Below are 23,913 nucleotides of genomic sequence, written 5' to 3' on the forward strand. Positions count from 1 at the left end.
CACGGAGCCCGCTGCTGGAACCCCAGTGTGGAGCTGCACCAGGCACCCCGATGACTGGCCAGGGCCTCCCCAAAGCCTGGGCTGGGGCTGGGGCTGGCCAGTGGGCTTGACCTTCATACAGCCATCACCCTTCCCCCCATATCAGGTTGAATGGTGTCCTTCCAAATTCACAACCATGCAGAACTCCAGAACGTGTCCTTATGTGGAAATGGCATCTGCAGGTGGAGTGAGTTGGCACACTGGCTGGAGCAGGATGCGCCCTAAACCCAAAGACGGACGCGTGCTTATGAGACGTCAGAAGAGATGGCCACGCGACCCTGAGGCCAGGAGCCGGGGGACACACAGGACACACGCTGCCTCCAGGGCTGGGGGGTAATGGATCCCAGCTGTATTGTGGTACGCCACCCCCACCATGGTCTATCGGCTCTGAGCTGGCTGCCACCTTCATGTTGCCATGGGGCGGGTGACGGTCCCAGCTACGGGCAGGAGGCACACCGACTCTGCTCTTTATACAGACATGAGGCTCTGCCCCCAACCCTCCCCCAAGAAATGCATATGACCCTCAGGGGGTCTGTCCAGATCCTGAGGCCCCAGCCCCGACAGGACACGCGATGCTGTGGTTTGTTATGGCTTTATTTCTCATCGTCTGGCCGCATCCCACAAGCAGCCTGAGCTCCACCTAGTCAGTGGCCCTGACCATGCCCCCCGGGGAGGAAGGACACTCACTCGGCATCCCCAGCCGGTCCCTGGCTCACACATTCACACCCGTGGAAGGGTGGGCCACCAGCCCCGCATCGCCCTAGAGGGGGCCGGGCACTGGGTAAACAGTCGGGCAGACAGGCCACTGGACAAGGAGGGTCAAGGAACCTGCAGTCCCAACGGCTGCCCCTCCCAGGCCTGCCAAATAGTCACCTGTTCCCTCCAGTGGGTGGTAGGTGGCTTCGGGGGGGAGCCAGTCCCCAGCCCCTCGGAATCGGAAGGCTAGTGAGCGTTCCCTGGTGGCCAGTAGGCCCCTGGAGTCCCTCCTCCTGGACCCTGAGTCCCTCCTCCTGGACCCTGAGTCCCCAGCACTGGACAAGTCACTGATTATATTGCTAATGAATGGTTACACCTGGGTCTCCCTGAGGTCACTCCCAGCCCTGCTCGCCTCCCCCATCTCACCCCTTCCCAGGGGCTCAGGCCTGGACCTGGCCCCTACAGGTCCCAGGAAGAGCTCCCCTGTGGTCACGTCCCCTCCGGGGATATGGGGGAACATGCTTCCCCTGAATGCGACCTCCTCCTTGCAGATGAGGAAACCGAGGCCCCGGGACAGGGGCAGAGGGGCTGCCTCCGCCCCCAGGGCTCCTCAGGAGAACAGGCTGAGCAGGAGCTCCAAGGACTAGGAGAGGTGGGCGGGGCCGGGTGGGCGGGGCTCCCGGGCAGGGGACGGGGCAGAGGAACCCAGAGGCAGGGTGAGAGGGCCGACAGAGAGGGTGCCGGGTGTCCAGGGCGCCAGCTCCCCAGGGGCTTCAGGGAGTCCGGAGGCGGCCCCTTGAGCTGGCTCCCCTCAGCCAGGCTGGGGGGTGTGGAGGCGGTGCACAAGGCTGCGACGGAGGGGCTGGAACCGGAGACCCAGAGGCCCTGCGGCGCACTCTCCAGACAGGAAAGAAGGGAGAGCCCCGGGGGTGGGGTGGTTGGGAAATGCGAGGGCAGCCTCGAGGTCAGAACAGAGCCAGCATGGTGGAGGGCTAGGGGTTTGGGGGGTGGCCTGGCCCGACTTCCTTGGCCTGCAACTGCCAGGTCCAGGATCAGCGTTTTGGGCGGGGGTGATGCCCAAGGCCACACTGGGTGCGTTTCCTCTTTCCTGGCCATGGCTTATGCCCCAGGGTCATGGGGCCGACTCCAGGGTGGGGGGCTCATCCACACATTTGTCCCCGAGTCTGTGGCCTGGCCCCAGACCTCCACCGAGCTCCTCCAGGGGAGCGCAAAGGACAAAAAAGAGAAAGAAGCCCCCAAGTCCTCAAGAGCAACACAGAAAAGCTCTGTAATTCAGGGTTTCGGCCACCGAGGGGGAGGCCCTGCCCTCCAGGTGAGGCGGGGATGGCAGCCTGGTCACTGCGTCTTGGCCTTCAGCAGTCTCTGAACTGTTTTGTATAAGAGGTCGAAGTGCTGGGGGGCGGTGGGAGGACTCCAATGAGACCAGGGAAAAAGGGCCACCCGTTGGGCTCCCACAAGGACCCACCTCCCACCGCCCCCTGCTTACCTGGACTGCCGTGTAGGCCATCCCGAGGTAGGCACCAATGCAGACGGCTAGGAGCAGGTCGAAGATGGCTGGCTTGACCCTGGGGATGGGAGGGGGCGGTGGAGGCGGTCAGCCAGCTGCTCCCAGCTGTCCCGAGGACCCAGGCCCCTGGGCGGTGACAGGGCGCTCACCTGTAGGCATTCATCACCTGCTTCAGCTGGTCGTAGAAGACAAACTCGGGGTCCCTGGCAAGAGAGCACTTGCTCAGCGGGCTCACCCTGACATCAGAGCCACCCGAAGTCCCACTAGCCCAGGAACACAGCAGCGGGGAGGACCCTGGGTATGTGTCTACAGGGGGTTGCCACTGTCTGTCCTAGGGAAGGACGTCCTTTATTCTGAACTAACATCTTTTCTATGGTTTTCTGGGCCAACAATTCTCTAAGAACAAAGTGTGGTGACTGTGGAAATTCTCTGGTCTCGTTTCTATAGAGGGAGAATGATCACAGCTGAGGACTCGCAAGCCCCAGCTCCACAGCTGTGGGTCCACTGTGACCCTCAGTTTCTTCTTCTGTTCAAGAGCTCTGTCTCCCTGGAGTGCCACAAATTGGGAGCAAGATGGAAAGCCAGTGAGTGGCACTGACCTGTCTGTGGAGGAAGAGGGGTGTCTCCTGCTGAGGGTCCCCCAACACCCTTCCTCAGTCCTCATTCATCCCAACCAGGGTACATGGGAGCATCAAACAGAAAGACAAAACCCAGGAGGCCTGCAGTGGGCAGGAGCATTCTGAGGGCAGGAGGGGGCCAGGGGTATGAGTCGCCTGAGGCCCAGGGCACAAGAGGGTGGGCAGGGGTACAGGGCTGCCAGATAAAACACGGGGCTTCAGTTCTGTGAGGACTGAAGATAGAGACGACACGGGCTTTCAGGGTAAGTGTGTCCCAGACCACATGAGAGGTACTTATGCTGGGATAATTCGTCGTTCACCTGGAGCTCAGATTTAATAGGGCGCCTGCACTGCTCACTCATCCTGTTACATTTCGCCCTGAGTTTCCATTTGCTCCGTCTGGTTCCAGGGTGGGCAGGGAGACCCTGGAAGGGCCCTCTGCCAGCTGGGGGCAGGGGCTGCGCCTGGTCTCACCGCTTGTCAGCCTTGACGTGGTGCGGCTTGACCTCCTTCAGGTAGCGACTGAGGTAGTGCTCCAGCGTGCTGAGGAACGTGCCGTCCTTGTCCACTAGCTGGGCGGCCCGTGGCTGGGTGGTCAGCCAGTCCATCACTGAGTCCAGCTGCTCCTGCTGGATCTGCTGTGGGGACGCGGCGGTGGTCACAGGACCCCCCACACACTCCCACCAGGCGCCTGAGCCCACCCACCCGCCGGCCAGGCCATTACCATCTGCTCCGTGAAGACTGGCATGTCCGGGGGCGTTCCCTGCAGAGAGAGGCGGGGCGGGGCTGAGTTCAGACCCACTGGGGGACTCAGGGGGGCGGAGAGGGCGGCTAGCGGGTGGCCGGGGGCTCACCTTCTCTGTCAGGTTGTAGATGACACGGGTCAGGGCCTCAGCGATGAGCCTCGTGTTTCGGGTAAGGGTTTTCGAGTCAACCCGGGACCTTCGAGGACAGGTTTTTTTAATTTATTTTTACTTTATTTATTTAATTAGAGGCTAATTACTTTACAACAACATGAATCAGCCACAGCTGTACATGTGTCCCCTCCACCGCCCCATCCTGAACTCCCCTCCCACCTCCCTTAGAGGGCAGATTTTAAAAACATACATATTTGGAAGTGACATCAATCACCCAAAACTAAAAATGATCACATATGTATCTGATGATGAAAAGACAGAAAAAACAACAGCTTTCCCAGCGGATGGTCCCCCACCCCACACCTCGGTCAGGCCCACCCACCAAGGGGCTGCCCCGGGTGCCCAGCTGAGCCCTGAGGATGCTGTGGGCCTCAGTGACCAGACGGCTCTGGGCCCGTGTGCTCCTCCAGAACCTGGGGGTATGGGGGGACTGGTCAGGACATCTGCCTCCGCCGGCTGCTGAGGGCAGAGCTGAGGTAACGCCCCATGGAGGGGCTACGGTGTCCCCCACACCCACGGCCACCCAAACCCCGGGACGGGACCCGAGCTGGCAGCAGGCTGTCCGCAGACATGACTGGTTAACACGCGGTCACAGTGGAGCAGGGGGTCCCGAAGTCCACGGCTCTGTCCTCATAAGGAAGGAAGCCTGGACACAGGCATGGGGAGGGGACCCATGACAAGGGAGACAAGGGCAGCAGCTCAGCCACAAGCCCAGGGTCAGCAAGGGCTGAGGCCACACAGGACCGGGAGCCTCAGAGGCGACACATCCTGACCTGAGTGGGCGTGGGGTGCAGGCTGCCATGGAGGCAGGGTGAGGTGGCGGCCGCTGGCTCTCCCAGCACCCTGCCCAATCAATTCTTCCCTCTCTTCTGCTGGCTCATGCCCTCGGTTCTGGTGCCCCCTCCTCCAGGAAGCCTGACGGGCCCCGGCTGGCTCAGTCTGATGGGGGGGGGGCTCACCTCACGTCCATAATGCTGCTGCGCTGGCCGTCGCGGTGGCTCTGCAGGTGGGACAGGGTGAAGGCGGGCAGCCGGCGGACGGCAAAGCGCTCGTGTTCCCAGGCCAGCATGTCCTCGGCCAGGTTAATCTTCTTGTGCACCATGGAGAACCGCACCTCGGGGAACTGGTGGGCGGCCACCTGCGAGCGGAGCCATGAGGCTCTGCCCGGTGCCCGTGCGCCACACCCTGGCTTCACTGGCCTCTGCAGAGGTGGCCCCTGCCGCCCCACGGATCCCCAGTCCCTCCCCAACCTCCTGCTTCTGGAGCCTGAGGATAAGCCCACCTGCCCGCTGGAAACCCAACTGAGGCCCCAGGGCTCACACAGTTTGGGGGGCGCAGCCCTCACGGGGCGCCTACCGTTTCGAGCTCCCGCAGGAAGGCATGCTGCAGCGTCCCCTCCCTGGGCGGCTTGGACACATGCAGGTGGAGGCTGTCACCCCGGCCCACAGTGTCCAGGCAGAGGACGAAGGCCACGTTGTCCTGGAGCAGGCTGGAATCTGCAGACAGTGAGGGCTGGTGGGCAGGGGGTGTGGGGGAGTACCGGGGTCCCGAGGCCACCCTGGCCGCGGGGGACGCTCACCTGTGTGGTCCAGGTTGTCTTCCAGCCAGCGCTTGGTGCCCTGGTAGTTAAACTTTCCTCCTCCGGAAGCAAAGAACAGGAGGTTGTACCTGGCAGGGAGGAGTGGGGCCAAAGAGTTGACAGGTGGGAGTCCAGGCTCCCAAAAAGGAGGGGTGGTCTCCCCGCTGAGTACCCAATTCCACCCTGTCCTGGCACTGATGACATCGGGGCATCCTGAGTGCTGCAGGCGCTGGACACATCCCTGGCCCCCACAAGTGAGTGCCAGGAGCCCCCTAGTCCTGACAACCACAGACATCCCAACTTCACCCAGTGTCTCCAGGGTGAGAAGGGAGGCTCCAGAGACCTCTCAGAGTAGAGAGGTGGGCTACTCAGAGTGGTCCACCCACTCAGACTGGGTGGACCAACCAGGAAACAGAAGTGATGGGAACTCAGCACCACCTCCCTGAGCAGGAGTGAAGCCAGCGGGGTGGTGAAGGACCAGGTAACTGGGCCCCGCCCCAGCTGTATCCACCTCACCACAACCACAGCAGTCCTTATAAAAGAGGCACAGCAAGTGTGGCCCTGCCAACACCTTGATCTCAATGCCCACCGCGCCCCCCCCCCCCCCCCCCCCCCCCCGCCACCCACTGGACTGTGAGCACAGTGCTTCTCAAGCCATCTGCCTGACAGCAGGCGTGGGGCCTGGAGTGTGAAGTTTGGGGAGACCCGCTGGCTACTAGGGCCCTGCTCTCCCAGGGCACCGTGCTGTGTGGACAAGTGCCCCTGCGAGAGACCGCAGTGTCCGGCACTAAGATGGGGAGATGCTCGTCTAAGTGATGACGATTTTGCAGGGGTTTCTGTTTCTTGCATCTGGAAGCAGCCCCCTGGTGGGATTTCCGGGGAGGGGGTAGGTGAATGGACCTGGAGGGGCGGGGCCTGACTGAACCAACTCTGAGATCACGGGTCGGGCCCGCCCCCAGCCCCGGGCCCTGTCACTCACGCTGCGTGCGTGCGCTTGTAGGTGTACAGCCTGGAGAAGAGGCGGGCGAGCTCCAACAGCACCGAGATACCACTCCCGTTGGAGTCCGCACCGTGCGACAGCCACTGCAGGCAGGGACAAAGGGCACGCTCACCCCACCTCAGCATGCACCACCACCCACCTCCACCCCGGCCTGTGGCCCACTCTGAACCCCACCCCCACAATCTTACCTTAGGTCCTCGTTTCCAGTCCAGCTGGGATTGCTTCCTCTCCCCGCTAACCCCCAGCTCTGCCCAAACCTGACTGATGCACCCTTGGCGTGGCCCAATCCCTGCACACGTGGGAAGCTCCCCCAACCCTGCTACCCTGCAGCCTGAAGCCAGACTCCCCAGCTGGGCAGGAGGGGCATGGACATACCGGGGCCACCCCGAAGGCATCGTAGTGGGCCACGATGACAATGGTGGGCAGGTCCTCTCCACCCAGCCCAGTCAGCCGCCCCTGTAGAGACATGGATGTGAAGGGCCCCCCCATAGGAAGCAACAGCCACCCTCACCTCAGGGGGCAGGGTTCTAGGCTCTGCCGGCTACACCGTGGGCACCAGTGGACCAGTGGGCATGGTCACTTTCCAGTAAAACTTTATTTACAGAAACAGGCTGGCCAGACTCTGCTGGGGGCCAAGGTGCCAGCTGTTTCTCCACCTGGAAACCAGGCCTACCCTTTACAGGCTGAGCTCCACTGATGGAGACCCCACCCGTCCGTAAGACCCTGGCCGTAAGGACAGCACAGGAAGAGCCCAAGAGTCAGGGTCCTCTTGTGTAAACCGGCCCTCCGTCAAATCCAACGAGGAGCAGTTGGGAAGACAGCCTGTCCAGAGCACTGCCTAAGGGCATCAGGTGCTAAGGCCCTGCAGCCTTTACTCTCTGGATGGAGAGCTGCCCTGCAAGGAGACAGCGGAGGCCTCCTGGTGCGGGGAGTGGGAACAAAACTGCTCAGAGCTTTTTGCTGGGGGGAGCAGTGATAAAACCCCATGTTTGCCCGTGGAGAGAATGGAAGTGGGGGAGGACTTGGGAGCTTGCTCTGGCCTGGACGCCTCCTGATGGGAGATGGGTGTCTGGATTTTTCTGCACTCTGCTTTAATTGCTGCCCTGAGCTCTCCTCTCTACCAGCTTAGTGAATGTTCCATGAAGGGAAAGGGGTGGCCATTCCAGGAGGCAGGGGTCGGGGAAGCAGGAGGAGCTGGAGGAGCCCCACCTCCTCAGAGGCAGGGACTTGATCCCCTCACCCAAGAAGCAGCCCCTCCAGTGGGGACAGGCAGGTGCCAGGCACTTACCTCCACGCTGGTGATGAGCCAGTCGCTCACGGCCTTGCTCTGGACCCCGCTGGTGACCATCTGGAAGCCGTTGGCAGTGGCAGTGTGGAGCAGCACTGGATACAGGGCCAGGGAGGGTCAGCCTGAGCCCCGTGACTGCCCTGCAGCAGCTGGGGGGGTAAGGGGGGGGTCCCAGACCAGAACCTGGGTCCTCGTCACCCCAGACTCTAAGCATTCAGTCTGAGTAAAAACGGGACTGTTCATATGGACAGAACACAATGTGATAACTGGACATGGGAGCAAACCTGGGCATCCAGGACAAGGGCTGGTGAAGGTCTCTGGTTCCGACACGGAGCCCATGTGCGCCCTCGCTCTGCTCTGTAGGGCCATCAGGGCCCCTTCCTAAATCACAGAGGGGTGCACACTGCCTCTGACCCAGCTTCCCAAGGATCACTTGAGCAGGGATGCCAAAACATGAGTTTCCCATCAGACAGCTCATGACCCTCCAGCCCATCCCCCAAAGTGGAGATGGTATGAGAACCCAGAGATTCATAAAAATTAAAGTTTTGTTCTCTCCAGAATCAGGAGAGGGTGTGCCCACCTCCCACAGTGTGAGCTAATGGTCCACTTCACCTGGGGGCAGGGGCTGCCTTAAAACGCCCAGGAACTCACCCTGCCTCAAATCCTTCTGTTCTTTACACATCTAAAAACACAACTGTAGGGATTCCCTGGTGGCTCACTGGTAATGAATACACCCGCCAGTGCAAAGGACGAGGGTTCAATCCCTGGTCCGTGAAGATTCCTCCCTGCGGGTGGCGGCTGCAAGATGTGATCTGTGATGCCCGGTGCCCCCACGGTTAAGCATATGTTGGCTTGGAAAGGGAAGCCCCTGAAACAGCACAGCGCAGCCCATCCACGCACCCTCCGCCCTGCAGCAACCCTCACCAGCCCACCTTCGGCGGCGGAGGCGGAGCCCTGGGAGGCGGAGGCAGCCTGTGTCTGCTCATAGATGGACAGCAAGGCATCGTCCTCTACGGCAAAGTACACGGGAACGATGGTCTCCATGGCCAGCATCTCAGGCTCAATCTCCATGAATTGCTGCGAGAGAGGCACGCGTTCGGTTTGCGGTGTGTGTGGGCGAAGGGGACCCGGAGGGAGAGAGGGGACCCCGGGGCGAGGCAGAGCTCACCCGGATGACGTCCTGCGGCACAGCGGCCATGGTCCGCGGCAGGATGATGACCACAGCGCCGGCAGACTGGCGCAGGGCGCGCTGGTAGCGCTCATACGAGAAGTCCAGCAGCCGCACGAGCACGCAGCGCCGGCTCAGCACGTCCGCGTCGATGGTGCGCGCCTCTGTGTTGAGCACCGCGTTCCGCGTGCCTGTGGGGACGGGATCCTGAGTGGGGTTCCGGACCCCCACCGGCCTCCAGCCCGCCGCACACCCACCCCAACCCCGGGGACTCGCGGGGCCTTCCAAGAACCGTCTCCCTGGGCCAACCTCCCCTCCACACCCACATTCCTAGACCACGGCCCTAGCGGCCTTCGCTGCTCTCGCACTCGCCTCTCCGAACTACACCCCTGCTGCAGTCATCCCCCAGAAAGCGATGTCCCTGTCCACTCAGCCACCCTGTGACCACGTGCGGGCTGCCCGCTGGGCCGGGCAACGTGTCCCCACCCCACCCCGTGTCCCTGAAGCAGCTCAGGGGGCTGGTGCCCTCAACCCACCCGACAGAGGCAGCCACCCCCGCCCCCACCCCCAGGCAAGACCCCCAGCCAGAGCACTAGGACCGGAACTCAGTGGTCTTGCTCCCCGAGTCCTTCACCACTGGCTTCCCCAGGGCTCCAGGACCCGCAGGGCTGACAGGCGCCAGCTGAGCAAACCCAACCCCTAGCCCCCTGCCCTGCCCAGATTGTTCTGAGATGCCCAGCAGTTTCCCCAGCCCCCACACCACTCCAGGGTCCAGACACCAGCAGAGGGAGCCCCCAAGCTAGGAGGCTGCACCTCCCCACCTCCAGGTTGCCAATGTCCTGGGGAAAACCCAAACCCTGCCCTCTTCAGGCCAACCCCCCGCCCCAGCCCCCAGGCAACTAGCCTGGGGTTCCAGGGGCACAAACCTTGTTCATTGCAGTGTGAACCCAGCATCACCTAGCAACTACCAGCGTAGTGCGCTCAGGACATGGAATGAATGAACAAATGTTTGGTCTCCCCAAGGCCCCTCAGGAGGGCAAGCACCAGGGTTTGTGCACCTTCTTCCACAGTCAGGGCCACACTGTAGCCTGTGGGCCATCCTGAGCGCTGTAGGGTATAGGGCAGCCTCCCTGGCCCCCACACCCTTGTTGCCAGGACCCCCCTAGACGTGGTAATCACAGACGACCCCAGACATGGCCCTGTGTCCCCTGGGAGCAGGGCCACCCAGATTTTTCTCAAGAAAGATCCAGAGAATCAGGTAGGAAGTGAGAAGCTGCTTCCTGGAGTGGACCCTGCCTTGCTCATAAGCTTATTCCAGGCAACTGACTCCTTCCCACCAGAGTGGAAGGGGCAGGTTGTAACCAGGATTGTGCAGCCAAAGTGAAAGTCGCTCAGTTGTATTTGACTCTTTTGCGACCCCATGGACTGTAGCCCACCAGGCTCCTCTGTCCATGGGATTTCCCAGGCAAGAATACTGGAGTGGGTTGCCATTTTCTCCTCCAGGGGATCTTCCCAAACCAGGGATTGAACCCAGGTCTCCTGCATCACAGGGAGATTCTTTACTGTCTGAGCCACCAGGGAAGCCCACTGTTCTAAGGCTGGTGGGTCCCCACACACACAGAGCACCGCTGCCCTGAGAGCTGAAGGGGCAAGAAGCAGTGCAGACATTTGATGCAGCACGTGGACTCCCGTGGTTGCACTGCCTGGGTGCACGGCCCCCAGCAGCCAGCCCTCGGGGCCCTCTATCCTCCCTGGACAGAGTGGGTGGGGAGGTGGGGCTCAGGCAGGCCTCCTCAACTGCCAGGGCCACTAGCACTCAGCAGGATGCTGCCGAAACTCCAGATTCTTAGGTCAGACCTCCCAGATGACAAAGGCACACAGTCCCCAAAACGTCTCAGGCCCCGGCTGAGCTGGGATGAACAAAGCAAGCACACGAATCCTCCTACTCTGGGGGCAGATGTGGCCCCAGGGCCTCCACCCTGAGCCCCTCACAGCAAATGTCAAGACAACAATGCAGACAAACAGGTCTGTTTCCACACAGGAGCTGGACCATGCTGCCCGGAGGATGAGGCGGCCGGGCGAGGGGACACTGGTGTCCTTGAGGGACATACCAAGCCCCATGAAGCCTCAGGCTCAGACCGGGGGCAGGGTCCCCCCCACTGCTCTGCAGGAATGCACTGGCCAGCAGGAGAAGGGTCGCTTCCTACAGCCTGTCCTGAGGGCCCGTCCGGGGGAGGGGACCAGCAGGTCACAGAAGGGACAGTGTCCCAGGTGAGAAAGGGCAGGGCCGTCTTGGGGCAGGGGCCAGTGACCAAGGGGGCCGGGCAGTGCACCCCAGGCAGGGGCCTCCATGCCTCTCCCCACCCCTCTGGGCCCCCACTTCTGCTTTAGGGTGACAGGGGAGCCCCCAAGGGCCTGGTAGGAGAGGGCAGCAGAGACCTTCAGGAGCCCTTGAAACCCTGAAAAGGCGGGTGGGCCCTTCCCCTGTGCCCCACCTGTCCCAGCTGCAGCCTCCCGGGGGTGGCTCAGATGTCACCTCGGGGTGGGGACACACAGGGCCACCTGTGGAGCCTACTGTGACCCACTTTCCAGAAGGAGGACGGCCAGAGAGAGGAAGGAGGGGGTAAGAGCAGAGTCAGGCTAACGCCAGACCCCCAAGTGCCCCCTCAGAGGCTAAGCACCCCAAGAGCAGAGACTGCCTTGGTTGGTGCGAGGCTGAAGTCTGCAAGGCCTGTTGCCCCTGCGTCATGACGGGCTCTGGACACCTGGACAGCAAGTTGCAGGTCCCCACGGCGGGACCAGATCTGAACGGAGGTCGCAGACTTTTCAATCGAAGGCCAGTCCTCTCTCCCTGCAGTGGCACTAGTCTTTACGCAGTGCAAAGCCACTGACTAGGTGTGGCAGAGTGCCAATAAAACTTTATTTACAACCAGGGGTGGAGAGCCCGTCCCGGTGCCCGGCATTGGTGCCCACATCCCCGCCTGCCAGAGCTGTTTCTGCAGGGGACCAAGTGGGATGGGCATGAGCGGCCCAGCCCAGGGAGGCCGGAGTCCGTTGTGGGAGGGCAGGGAGGCAGGCCACACCCAGGGCCCAGCTCACACCCCAGCTCAAAGAGCACACGCCTCTCCTGCCGATTTCTCAAGAGGTGTGGAGAGAGGACAGGAAGTTGGGAAATGAGGCTCAAAGCAAGGGCATGTGCGATGCTGGGGACACTGCAATCAGCGATGACCCAGCAGAGCAGCTCTCAGATGCTCCACCACTGGGAGGGAGCTGGGGTTCCCTGCTCCACCAAACTATCCCACAGCATCTCCCCAGGCAGTGGCAGGCACCCCACATCCCTGCCAATGTGGACACTAACAGGTGGGACCAGGGTGGGGGTGCAGATGTGTAAGTCGAGATGGGTGGGTGCCCCGCCAGGCCCCTCTGTTCATCCCTGAGCCCACTCAGTGTCTGGCAAAGATGGGGGCCGGGAAGGAGGGCGTGTGGGGTGAGGGAGTCACGGGGTCAGAAAAAAGAATAGGAAGGAATCAAGGACTGGGGGCAAAGGACTCAGAGAGAGGAGGTGGGGAGGACAGGGAGAAAGTATTGAAGGTTCCGAGGGCCCACGTGGAGGACGAGGCAGACATGGCTCTGTGATCAGGGTCGGAGTGTCAAGAAGCGCCCGTCTGGGCAAGGACAGGGGGCCATATCAGCAAGCAGGCCAGCGCTGAGCAGGCAGCAGGAGACACGGGACATCCAGATTACAGCTGCCCAAGGGGCTGGGGCAGAGCTGGGTGTGCTAGGAGAGCTCGCAGCAAGGCTCCCAGTGTGAGACAGGACAAGGGCGTGAATCCCATCCCAACGGGATGGCGGAATCCTCCAGACCAGGACAGAGCCGCCAGTCACACATGGCTATTCAAAATTATGATGATGAAATGCCAAAAGTCATCCCAAAGGGCCACCTGCGACACCCCTGGCATAGACCCTCTTCCCAGGAGGATGCCAACAATACATATAAACTGCCCACTCCTTAGGGGCTCCTGGCCCACCACCCCACTGGTGAGAAGCCTGGGGTCTGCAGCCAACACTGTAACCCTGAGTTCTCCCCCTTGGCACTGCTGACAATCTGGCCCAGATAATTTTCGGAGTGAGGTTGTCCCGGGCACAGTGAGGTGTGGGGCAGCACCCCTGGCTGGGCCCCACTGAATGCCAGGAGCCTGTCAATCATGACGACCCAAAGTCATCACTCAGGGACCCGTGAACTGGCAACCACTGCACTAAACAGTAATGCTACAACTCTGGGGTGAGAGGGGCCTGAGGGGGATGTCTCCAGACCCCGGGGCTCCCCAAGGACCTGGCAGCGGCAAGGGGTCCGGGGGACTCAGGTTGGCCCTAATGTTCCAACAAGAGAGGCCAGTCCAAGAGAACCAGGGCTCAGATATGAGGGGACAGGGGCACTGGGGAGGGGAAGCCCTCATGGCATGGACGGGCCTTGCTTGCCAGGGGCCTAAGACACCAAGTTGGGAGCGCAACCAGAGGCCAGAAGGTTCTGGAACACAAGATACAGCAAGGCCGGGAAGAGAGGACACTTTCGAAAGACTTTAACAGATGAGAGGGCGGGGCTGAGGAACAGAAGCTAGGCAGGATCCAGGCCTGGAGGCCTGCAATCCTGGGGAGAAGGAGCAGCAGGGGGGCTTCCAGGAAGCTGAGGGGTGGGTGCGCTCCCAAGCAGGGAGCAGGACATGGGGTCCAACGGATTTCAGGAGCCCAAAGGCAGGAGAATTTCTGAGGAACCGAATTCATTAACTGGGACCAGGGAGTAGGGAGGGCCTCCACATAGTGACAGGCTGGGGTGAGCGATCAGAGCTCTGAGCCCTAAAGCAGAGCAGAATGTGAGCACTAGATAAAGCGCACCCGGGTGCTGAAGGGCTGTGCAGGGTTGGCCAGCTTAGCCTGGAAAAACGGCGCTGAGAGGCTCCACTCCAAATCAAGGAGGCCCAAGGCGGGCGTTCTATTCCAGCTGGGGACTGGAGAGAGAGAGGGGACCCAGGAGGTCTGGAGAAGCGACAGTATGGCCTGAGGCTGGGAGGGAGTTCTGCGTTCTGGAGCAGGTAGCCCTTGTCGGGGACGGGGCCAGAGGGCTGTGGGAGCCAGGCGGTGGGTCCCCGGGACACTGGACAGAGAGAGCTAGGGGCCCAGCAGCGGTCCAGGTATCCAGGCTCGGACTTGCCTGGAGCTCCGGTAAAGGGGCTGGCAGCCCAAGTGAGGTCTGCAAGCTGGACTCCTGCTGGACGTGTGGGAGAGGCAGGTCCTGAAGCCCAGGAAGCAGAGACCGAACCGCGGGAAGGGGCATCCTGGCCGGCAAAGGCCGGGGCCCTAGGGAGGCGGGAGGCTGGGCGGGAGGTCAGGGCCCCAGCGGGGAGGCTGAGCTGGGGGAGACCAAGAGCCCAGGAGAAGAGCTGGGCCCACGGGGGAGGCCAGGGGCCCGGGTCCACGCACCGTAGGGTTGCCCCTGTAGGTCGTACTGCTGCATGCGGTACACGGTGAACTCGTGCGCCGCATCGGCGGCGGGCAGCGGCGGTGCGACGAGCAGCAGCACAGCGGGCAGGAAGACGATGAAGCCGAGAGGCAGGCACGACGCCTTCAGCATATTCTCCAGCACCTCGCCCGCTTCCTCCAGCATCCTGGCCGGCAGCTGGGCCGCGCGGGGCGGCGGCGGGGTCGGAACGGCGGTGGCGGTGGCTCCCGCGGACTCACCTCGGCATGGGTAGGCGCCGGGGTCCTGCGGGCGCCGCGCGGGACAGCCCGCGCCCGCCCCGGGGTCCTGCCGGCACAGCCGAGGGCCGCCTGTCCGCCGCGCTGCCTACTGGGAGTTGTAGTCTTCCCGGCGCGCGGAGCCACATGGGAGTTGAGGGCCCATTCTGTTACTCCCTAATAGAGAAAGCTGTGGTGGACTGTCTGGCTAAAGTTTCGCTTAAACTCCAAGTCAGAAAATACAGAGACTTTAAAACAAACTATTAGCAGTGTAACTTACTGAAACCCTGCCTTTGCTGTGGGAGAAAGGCGAGGGACGGAAGGAAGAGAGGTTGTACAGGAGGTGACCTTGCGACCCGGAAGAAAGTTAGAAATAAGGAAGAGAGGGGCGGATCTGTTGCGCTAGGACTCCTGGGAATTGTGGTCTCGAGCAAGCACAAGGGATCATGGGAGCTGAAGTCTTCCTGGCAGATGTCTGGGAAAAATCACTTAAAACTCCCAAAGAATATAGATGTTAAATTGCCTGAGGGCAAAGACTTGTGTTTGCTTTGTGCACCGATGTATTCCTCAGAACTTGACCCAAGGCCTGGCACACAAGGGGTGGGTTATATAATTTTTGGATAAATGAATGAAAGAAGAATCAAAAAATGACAGGTTCCTAAAAGGGAATGTCGCAATGGATTATGGGACTTGTAGTCTGCAACCTGGTGTTGTGCTGCGGTTGAGGATATATTATTTATACTTAGGCTTAACTATATTTGGAGCATACTCATAGTAAAAAAGTTACTCGTTGATAATGAGAAATTCAAACTCTACTGAGTGTCTTAAATTAATATTTTCTAATCTGCCCACCCTAAGAACCCAATTGTCCCTGGGTCAGAGGCCTTAAGGGTCATCAGTAACTCATATCCTCTGTACGGATGAGAAGTCTGAGGCCACAGGGTGCAGAACATAATGGCCCTGGCCCCTAGGCTCTGGTACTGTTGCCTAAAGAGTTGAGCTCCACCTCTGTCCCAAGTGAGAGGAGGCAGTTGTGTTGATTAATAACATGAGTTCAAGTCCCAGCTCCTCCACTTCCCAGCTGTGTGACCTTGGGCAAGTCTCTTCACCTCTCTGAGCCTCTATTTCCTCAACTGCCTGCCGAATACGATAATAAATAATCTAACACTCTTCCCAGGCTCCTCAGGGGTGTTTGAGGATTCAGTAAGATAATTCATGTGAATGCACTTTGAAAGGATGAGGCATACATGAAGCGCTCAATAACTGCGGGTATTACGAGAATGCACCAAGCTCCCGCAGCCTTGGAGCTGCTGCATCTGCTCTTCCTGTAGAATCCTCATGGACCCCTCCTGCTTTCTCATGGGTAGTTCCTCACCGAAAATGATGTTGGACTTTTAGTTTGGTGTTTGTCACCCACGCCAAACTGTGACCTTTGTGCAAGCAGGTGCCAGATTGTTCATAGCTGCAACCCCAGTGCCCAGAATAGAGCCTGACACACAGTGTTAAGTGAATGAGTGAGTGAATAAATGAGTCATGAAAACCCTAACACACCAGCCCATCCCTCCCAGCTATGTTACCTGCTTCTGGCCATCCCCAGGTCTCTCGGGGCAGGGGGGCTGGTCCCAGGCTGGAGAAGTCAGGAGTGGCTTGGCAGGGCAGGGAGAGGGGTAAGAACTCATTCTGGCCCATGTGATCTTCATCAGCAAATATTTATTATCTGCTTTTCCATCTACCCCTGCTCCTCCCAGCCAGGCTATGAACAGGCAACACACACACACACGTACACTCACCCAGAGATAGAGCAAGAAAGGGGCCTGAACCTGGCTCAGATAACGAGGCTTGGATCTTAGGGCTGCCTGTGCCACCTCCTCCCCTGAGCCTTGGTTTTTCTGTCTGTAAAATGGGGAGTTTCAACTAATCCTGCTTTGTGGAGGTGAAACCTTGGGGCAGCCCAAAGAATAACTTGGAACATTCATTCTTAGTTTTTCAAAGAGGGAAGGGACTGGTATTCATTCATTCATTCATTCAAGAGGCAGTAACGAACAGGGATCAAGAAGTCACCTGTCTGAGTCTGAATCCCAATTCTGCCTCTTCCCAGCTGTGTGAACTTGTGTGTTACCTAACCTCTCTGGGTCTCAGTTTCTCCATCTGTAACATGAAGTTAATGACAGTATCTGCCTCCTGGAGGTTTTGCAAGGATTAAATAAATTAACACACAGGTGATTAGAACAACACTGAGTGGTCTTTAAGGCTCCGTTGTTATTATTCATTTAACTATGTTACCAAAAGCAAGTTTATTCACAACCAGGACAAACCAAAACCTTGGGAGTTGGAGTAGAGAAAGGTTTGTTGCAGGCCATGCAAGTAAACCAGTGGCTTATGCCTTATAAACTCATACTCCCCAAAGGGTTTCAGCAAATCAAGCTAAGAGAGGGATGTGGTTGATTGTTGCAGACTTCTTAGTGTTGGAATCCTTTGTTCTTGCAGCTGGCCACGAAGGACAGGATGTTCCTGTAAACCTCCAATGAGACAAATGTTATTCTCTGTTCTGCAACTTTTTACCTCTGTATGAATAGATTCAAGTGTCAGAGCCTTGAGGACAGGCTCTCCTGTATATTTCAGGCTCTAATGCAACATTCTTGTACAAAAGGTGCAGAATCAGCATGACAGGCAACAGGGCACAAAGGTGAAAGAGGAACAGATCTAATACGGAGTCAGATTTGTTCTTCCCTGTTACAAAACCACGCTTCCCAAGTGGTGCAGTGGTAAAGAATCCGCCTGCCGATGCAGGAGACATAGAAGACACAGGTTCAATCCTGGGGTCTGGAAGATCCCCTAGAGGAGGAAATGACAACCCACTCTAGTATTCTTGCCTGGAAAATTCCATGGATAGAGGAGCCTGACGGGCTGCAGTCCATGGGATCACAAAGAGTCAGACACGACTGAGAAACTGAGCACAGCGCATTACACAAACATACCTAGTTTGAGAGCCTTTATATTCCTTGCCTTATCAACATCCCAGGAGGGCAGGAGACATCAATATCTCCATTTTACAGATGAGGAAACTGAAGCCCGTGGTGCATGGCAGAGCTGGGGAACAGCAATGGGTTACAGACACCTGAGCCACCTAAGAGCAGAGGACCGCATTCATGACGGCTCCACCTCAGTTAGGGAGGTGGGGAATAAGGAGGTGAAGAGGTTTCCCTGGAAGGCATGCTGCTGGGACCAGTTACACCAGAGCTCTAGTTCATGGAGCATCTCCTATCTGCTGGGCCCTGTGCTGTGTTTGGGACACAGCAGTGACCCTAACACTGTCACTAACTCCACTCTCATGGAGCTCCAAGTCCAGGGGAGAAGGTGGATGTGTGACCAGGTGTGACTGAAGCTGTGATAGAGATGCACAGGCAGATGTGTGAGCCTGGAAGAGGGCTAAGGAAGAGGAGAAATCAGGGAGATTTCCTGGAGGAGGTGATGCTGAAGCTGAGACCTGAAGGATGCGCAGGCCACTCTAGTGGGGTTAACAAAGACAGGTGCAAAGGTCCCAGATAGGAAGGAGCAGCAAATGGTCCAGTTCAGTCAAAGCAAAGTGTGACACTCACAGGGTGGAGGGGGCCACGGGGCCAACAGGCCCAACTCACACAGGCCTGGGGTTGCAGGTCAAGAGCTTTAAGGCAGCCCGGGCTTCACTCACCCCAAATTCCACCAAGACCCCACCCACCCTGTGACTGTTCCAGATAAACACATGTGGTCAGGAATCTGGAAAATGTAAGTATCCCAGGTTATGAGTTACCCAGGGGGTGCTCTGGGAAGGGAGAACCCCCCCCCCCTGCCAATGTCCAATGCAGGAGACACAGGAGACATGGGTTCATTCCCTGGGTCAGGAAGATTCCCTGGAGAAGGGAATGGCAACCCACTGCAGTATTCTTGACTGAGAATCCCCTGGACAGAGGAACCTGGTGAGCTCTACAGTCCATGGGGTCACAAAGAGTCGGACATGACTGAGTGACTGAGCACGCAAGCACACAATCCTAGCTTATACATGCTTAGAACTTTCCCCTCCCTGTCCCATAGCACTTTCTGTGATGATGGATAGATTCTGTGTCTACATTATCCAAAATAGTAGCCACAAGCCCTCAAAATGGGGTTAGCGTGACCAAATGTCATGGGCTGAATTGTGTCTCCTCCAAAATTCATGTCTCGAAATCCTAATTCCCAACACCTCAGAAGAGGCCCTTATTTGGAAATAGGATTTTTATAGGTATAATTAGTTAACCTGAGTCACACTGGAATAGGGTGGCCCTAATCCAATAGGACTGGTGTCCTTATGAAAAGGGGAGGGATTGCCCTGATGGCCCAGTGGTTAAGAATCCTCCTTCCAGAGAGAGGTCGTATGTCATCGCTTACATGTGGACTCTAAAGAGAAATGATACAAATGAATTTACAAAACAGAAAGAGACTCATAAAGGACAAACTTATGGTTGCTGGTTGGGAAGAATAGGGGGAAGGGATAGTTAGGGAGTTTGGGATTGACATGTACTCACTGCTACACTTAAAATGGATAACAAACAAGGACCTACTGTATAGCACATGGAATCCTGTTCAACCTTATGTGGCAACCTGGATGGGAGGGGAGTTTGGGAGAGAATGGATACATGTAATGGATGGATACATATATGCATGGCTGAGTCTCTTCCTTGTTCAGCTGAAGCTATTGCAAAGTTGCTTGTTATTTGGTTATACCCCAATACAAAATAAAAAGTTGAAAGAATCCACCTTCCAATGCAGGGGACCTGTATTTGATCCCTGGTCAGAGAACTAAGATCTCACATGTTGCAGGACAACTAAGCCAGAAAACTAGAGAAAAGCCCTTGTGCCACAGTGAAGACCCAGAACAGCCAAGAAAAAAAAAAAAAAAAAAAAAGACTTGAGAATTTGGACACAGACGTGCAGGCAAACAGAACCCATGTGAAGATGGAGGCAGAGATGCGGCTGATGTGTCTACAAGCTGAGGGATGCAAGACTGCCAGCAAACCCCCAGGATCCACGAGAGAGGCCTCAGGGGAACTAAGCCTGCTGGCACCTTGACCTCAGACTTGCAGCCTCCAGAGTTGTGAGCAAATACATTTCTGTTATTCAAGCACCCCCTCCCCAGTCTGTGATACTTGGCCACCGAAGCTCTGAGAAATGCACCGAGAAACTGAATTTTTAAAATTCATTTTAATTTTAAGTAGCCACATGTGGCTAATGGCTACTTTATTGGACAGCACAGTCAACATGTCCATTATGCCATCTCCTATCCGGCAGGGGAGAAATGGAGGCTCAGAACACAGCTGTCCCTTCTGGAGTGGCAGACAGGATGCTGCCCCAAGGACTTGGCAAGACATAGGCAGAAAGACCTGTGGGCGCTGTCTCAGCTGGGCGGATGGAAACAGAGAACTTCCCACTAGCCAAAAGTGTCTACATTCAGAAGGTGTCCCCCTGTAGCACTGTCTGGTACCATTGCTGAGAGTCCTGTGGAGTGCTTAAATTCTAATGCATTCAAAGTTGATTTCTTCAGTCCCATTGACCTCTTATTGAGGGCTCAGTAGCCATGTGGTAGGGAGGGTTCCCATACTGGGAAACACAGATGTAGAACATTTCCACTATCGCCGGATGTTTCTTTGACACACTGATGCCTGCTCGCCACAGCAAAAGCACTGAGCAATCACCGACAGCTCCTGCGGTGAGTTTCGTCTGCCATCAGCCCATTTTACAGATGGGGAAGGGAGAGGCAGTTAGTACTAAAGCATCTCCCTCTCTGTTGGACTCCAGGCTGAGTCCCAAAAGATGCAGAAGCCAGAGGTGGGGGGAGGAGGCTGCCCAGAACCCAAGATGAGAGATAGGGCAGGCAAAGGGGAAGTGAATGGGAAGGGGTGGGTGTCAGTGTCACCGCCCCCACTCCCCCTTCTGGTAGCCTCCCAAAGCTTACACACACCTTCAACAGAGTGGATCGGTCACACACATGTGTGTACAAGCACACACCCTCAGACAAGAGGCCTGCTACACGCAAGGATATCTGCACACCAGCGCACTCTGCTCACCGGCACAGCTTTCTCTGCCCTCAACCTCTCTATCCCTCTCTGTCTAACACACACAGATAGTCTCACCCGCACCAAACCCCTTGCCATCACAACCACACCCCCCAGCACACAGACCCATGTCGCTCCCTGGACACTGGCCCAGCTCCAGCAGACCCACAACCCTCATGCATTCACCCTGACACCCCCTGTGAATAAAGGACCGCACCATCTCATCCCACCACTGAATTTCCCTGTTCCCAGGGCATCCACCCACTCCCCCCCAGCCCACCCCCACCGAGGCCCAGAGAGGGGCTGGGACTTCCTCTGAGTCACACAGGAGCGGGGTGCACACAGCAAACCCATTGATCTCCAGTCCAGCGTGCTCTCGGTTCCAACCAGCTGTTGCCTCCCACTCCACAACAACCATAGGAAACCCACTTGGTGACAGCAGCCCCAGGAGGCTTCCGGGAGCATGGCGGGGCCCTGGGATGCAGGCCCCTGGTGGCTAACTGGCTCCTTCCTCTTCTTCAGGCCCGACTGCAGCATCCCTGCACGGGGATCGAGGCTGCTGAGCCTCCACCCCGACTGTGCCTTCAGACACTCCGCACGCTAGAGACACTGGTCAGGGGCTCCCGCATCCGGAAGCTGTGCGATCGAGAACCCCGAAAGCTGTCCCTCGGCCTCAGTGAGCTGTCGGTGTTGGAGGCTGCAGAGTGGGCCTCGACGGCCTGAGCCAGGCAGTCCCCAGGCCCTCGAAGCCCTAGCCGGAGACATGCACCGCACAGGAAGCCCACCACGGCCCGGCACACCTCCCGGCTTTGGAAGGAGTAGATGATAGGGTTGACCGCCGAGTTGAGCACGGCCAGTGCCAGGATCCAGTCCATGCCCCTCAGGTACTCCTGCGCCCAGACGTTGGAGCCGAAGATATCGGCCAGCAGCAGGCCGAAAAGCGGGCCCCAGCACACCACGAAGGCCACCAGAATCATAAGTACCGTCTTGAGCAGCCGTTGGGCCTTGCGGCGCGCCGGGATGCTGGGCGCCTTCTGCCCATTGGCGCGCACCACTCGGAAGATGGCCCCGTAGAGCACCATGATGGTGGCCAGGATGCAAGCGAAGACCACTACGCAGAAGAGGATGTAGTCCTTGGAGTAGAGCGGGAGGAGACTGGAGCAACGTTGGAAGGCGCACACGCAGTTCCAGCCGAGCAGGGGCAGCAGGCCGAGGAGCGCCGCCAGCAGCCAGCACAGCCCGATGAAGCTGCACACGCGGCCCCGCTTGGTGGCCCCGCTCTCGGCCACCGGCCGCACCATGGTGGCGAAACGCTCGCCGGCCGTGAAGAGCAGGCTGAAGGTGGAGGCGGCCAGCGCCATGAAGAGCAGGCCCTCGCGCAGGAACCACTGGGACGGCGCCAGGCGGAAGGTGTGCGCCCCCGACAGCAGCACGTTAGCCAGGTACGCGGCGCCGGTGAGCAGGTCGCTGAGCGTGATGTTCACGAGGCAGTAGTAGACCCAGCGCCGGGAGCGCATGCGGCTGGCAATGGCCACCAGCACCAGCATGTTTTCCAGCACCACCAGGCAGCTCACGGCCACGAACAGCCCTCGAAGCACCCCCAGGCCGACCTCCTCCGCCCCGGCGCGCCCCGCCAGCCGCCCCGAGTGGTTGTAGTGCAGGACGATGAGCCGGCTGTGCCCACCGGCCGCCAGCAGCTGGCAGGACTCGGGGTCCCCCGTCGGGGTCCCCGTGGCGTTCATTGCGGTCCCCCTCCCCGAGGGCAACTGAGGCCCCGGGGTGGGGTGGTTCGTTCGCCCCAGGCAGGGTGGAGCCGCGAGCCTTGCCCGGCCTTGGTTTCCTGTTGTTTGAAATTTCCTGTTATGTATAAGGTACCCCCCTGGGTGGGGGTGAGGCTGAGACGGGGAAGGGCATCCAACGGTCGGCTCCCATCCTTACTCCCAGAGGGCAGGGCGCTGCGGTCACCCCCTGTCGCCCCCTTCCGGTCCTTGAAAGCCCATTGAGGGTGGGGTCCCCGCCCCCACCCCCTCACTCCCTCTAGAGGGTGGGTAACCGGTTCCTTTGTGGCACCCAGGCTGGACGACTCTCCCGCCCCCACCAACAACTCCTTGCAGGCCGGACCCACTGTTCCATCACCTGCTCCTCAATCTATCCAGGCCCGCCTGGCACATAGTAGGTGCTTAATAAGTGTGTACCGAGTGGCCGCACACACAGAAGCACTGCCAGCTCCCTCATTGGTGCAGTTGTACCCCCATTTTATCCTCACAATAGGGCCAGGACCAAACAGTTCTGAGGGGAAACTGAGGCCTGGAGAGGGGCAGTCCCTGGGAAACCCTGCAGAAGACAACACAGTGGGGAAGTGAACCCCACGCACCCACGCGGGTCTGGATGGGAGGACCCTCCTTACCCGGGTCTTCTGTTGCTTTCCAGCCCCTGAGCTGACCTTGCTAGCAGCAAAGCCGCAGGGAACCCCCACCCAGGGCGGCGCCTCACCTCTGGAGGGAGAAGGGGCTCACAGAAGTGGGGAGCTCACACCCCAACTGCTCGACCTCCCTCAGACTGACTCAGCCTGAGAAGGTGGAGGACCGAGGTGTGTGGGGACTAGGTGGGGGAGAGGAAGTGGGGGGTGACATGTGAAGTGATGCTGGGGGAGCCTGAGGGGGGAGGCACAGCCCTGGCCAGTGTCTGAGGGGAGTGGCACAGGCATCTGCGGGGCTCCCTAGCCCCCGTGAGTGGAGGATGGGCAGGACGTGGGGCTGGAGGGCAGCCCTGCAGCCCTCCCCTGAGTTCACTGTTCAGCCTGGAGCAGGACAGTTACAGGGAGGGAGGGGGGCTGCACTGAGAGGCAGCCACATATAATCACTGGAGGTGACCAAGCAGAAACAGATCTGAGGTGGGAAGGGGATGGGAGGAGGGGCTATGCAGGCAGGTCGGGAGAGCGAGGAGGGCAAGAGCAGCGAAGTCTTTGCTCAGGTACTACCCTGTGCAGTAGGACCACCGAGCCCCAGTCCCAGCCTCACAAGGGACCCCTGACCCAGGCACACTCAGAGAGAGACACATGTATAGTCTGAGCCTGGACCCTGGACTGAACCTTGACCCCAGGCTGAATCCTGTCCTTGGTTGAGCCCATGACCATAGGCTGATTCCAACCCTGACCCCTGACCCTTGCTGAGACTTGACCCTGAACTGAGCCCTGATTGCAAGCTAAGCCCTGATCCTATTGAACCCCAACCCTGACTAAACCCTATCCCCAGGTGATCCCTGACCCAGCCTGGAAGAG

General features: G+C 58.8%; 2 protein-coding genes across 3 annotated transcripts; both read right to left on the reverse strand.

Moving 5' to 3' along the window:
* Positions 1-615: 615 nt before the first annotated feature.
* Positions 616-14,611, reverse strand: NCLN (nicalin). Of its 2 annotated transcripts, none has more exons than XM_019964504.2 (15): positions 14,311-14,611; positions 8,833-9,023; positions 8,597-8,741; positions 7,665-7,759; positions 6,752-6,832; positions 6,356-6,459; positions 5,377-5,465; positions 5,154-5,293; positions 4,757-4,935; positions 3,735-3,822; positions 3,605-3,643; positions 3,355-3,515; positions 2,413-2,466; positions 2,243-2,321; positions 616-2,148 (listed from the first exon to the last, which is right to left on the reverse strand). In XM_019964504.2, exons 1-15 carry the CDS (start codon positions 14,492-14,494, stop codon positions 2,092-2,094), a joined length of 1,686 nt encoding a protein of 561 aa, XP_019820063.1. In that variant the 5' UTR covers positions 14,495-14,611; the 3' UTR covers positions 616-2,091. The 2 variants fall into 2 exon arrangements, with proteins under 2 accessions (XP_019820063.1, XP_019820062.1); XM_019964503.2 differs by having other exon boundaries at positions 3,355-3,518; positions 14,311-14,609.
* A 1,642-nt stretch (positions 14,612-16,253) lies between these two features.
* On the reverse strand, positions 16,254-23,193 carry S1PR4 (sphingosine-1-phosphate receptor 4). Its single transcript, XM_019964505.2, has one exon. The coding sequence runs from the start codon at positions 22,373-22,375 to the stop codon at positions 21,218-21,220; it is 1,158 nt and encodes a 385-aa protein (XP_019820064.1). The 5' UTR covers positions 22,376-23,193; the 3' UTR covers positions 16,254-21,217.
* Positions 23,194-23,913: the final 720 nt, after the last annotated feature.

This window comes from Bos indicus, chromosome 7 (genome assembly GCF_029378745.1).
Source record: "Bos indicus isolate NIAB-ARS_2022 breed Sahiwal x Tharparkar chromosome 7, NIAB-ARS_B.indTharparkar_mat_pri_1.0, whole genome shotgun sequence".
In the NCBI taxonomy this organism is placed as follows: domain Eukaryota; kingdom Metazoa; phylum Chordata; class Mammalia; order Artiodactyla; family Bovidae; genus Bos; species Bos indicus.

Bases quoted from the DNA above. Each gene is read 5' to 3' on its own strand.
- NCLN (XM_019964503.2), bottom strand. From the start codon at position 14,494: ATGCTGGAGGAAGCGGGCGAGGTGCTGGAGAATATGCTGAAGGCGTCG. The intron at 2,322-2,412 runs GTGAGCGCCCTG...TCCCATCCCCAG, and splicing joins CAGGTGATGAATGCCTACAG to GGTCAAGCCAGCCATCTTCG. The intron at 2,149-2,242 runs GTAAGCAGGGGG...ACCGCCCCCCAG, and splicing joins TGGCCTACACGGCAGTCCAG to CACTTCGACCTCTTATACAA.
- S1PR4 (XM_019964505.2), bottom strand. From the start codon at position 22,375: ATGAACGCCACGGGGACCCCGACGGGGGACCCCGAGTCCTGCCAGCTG.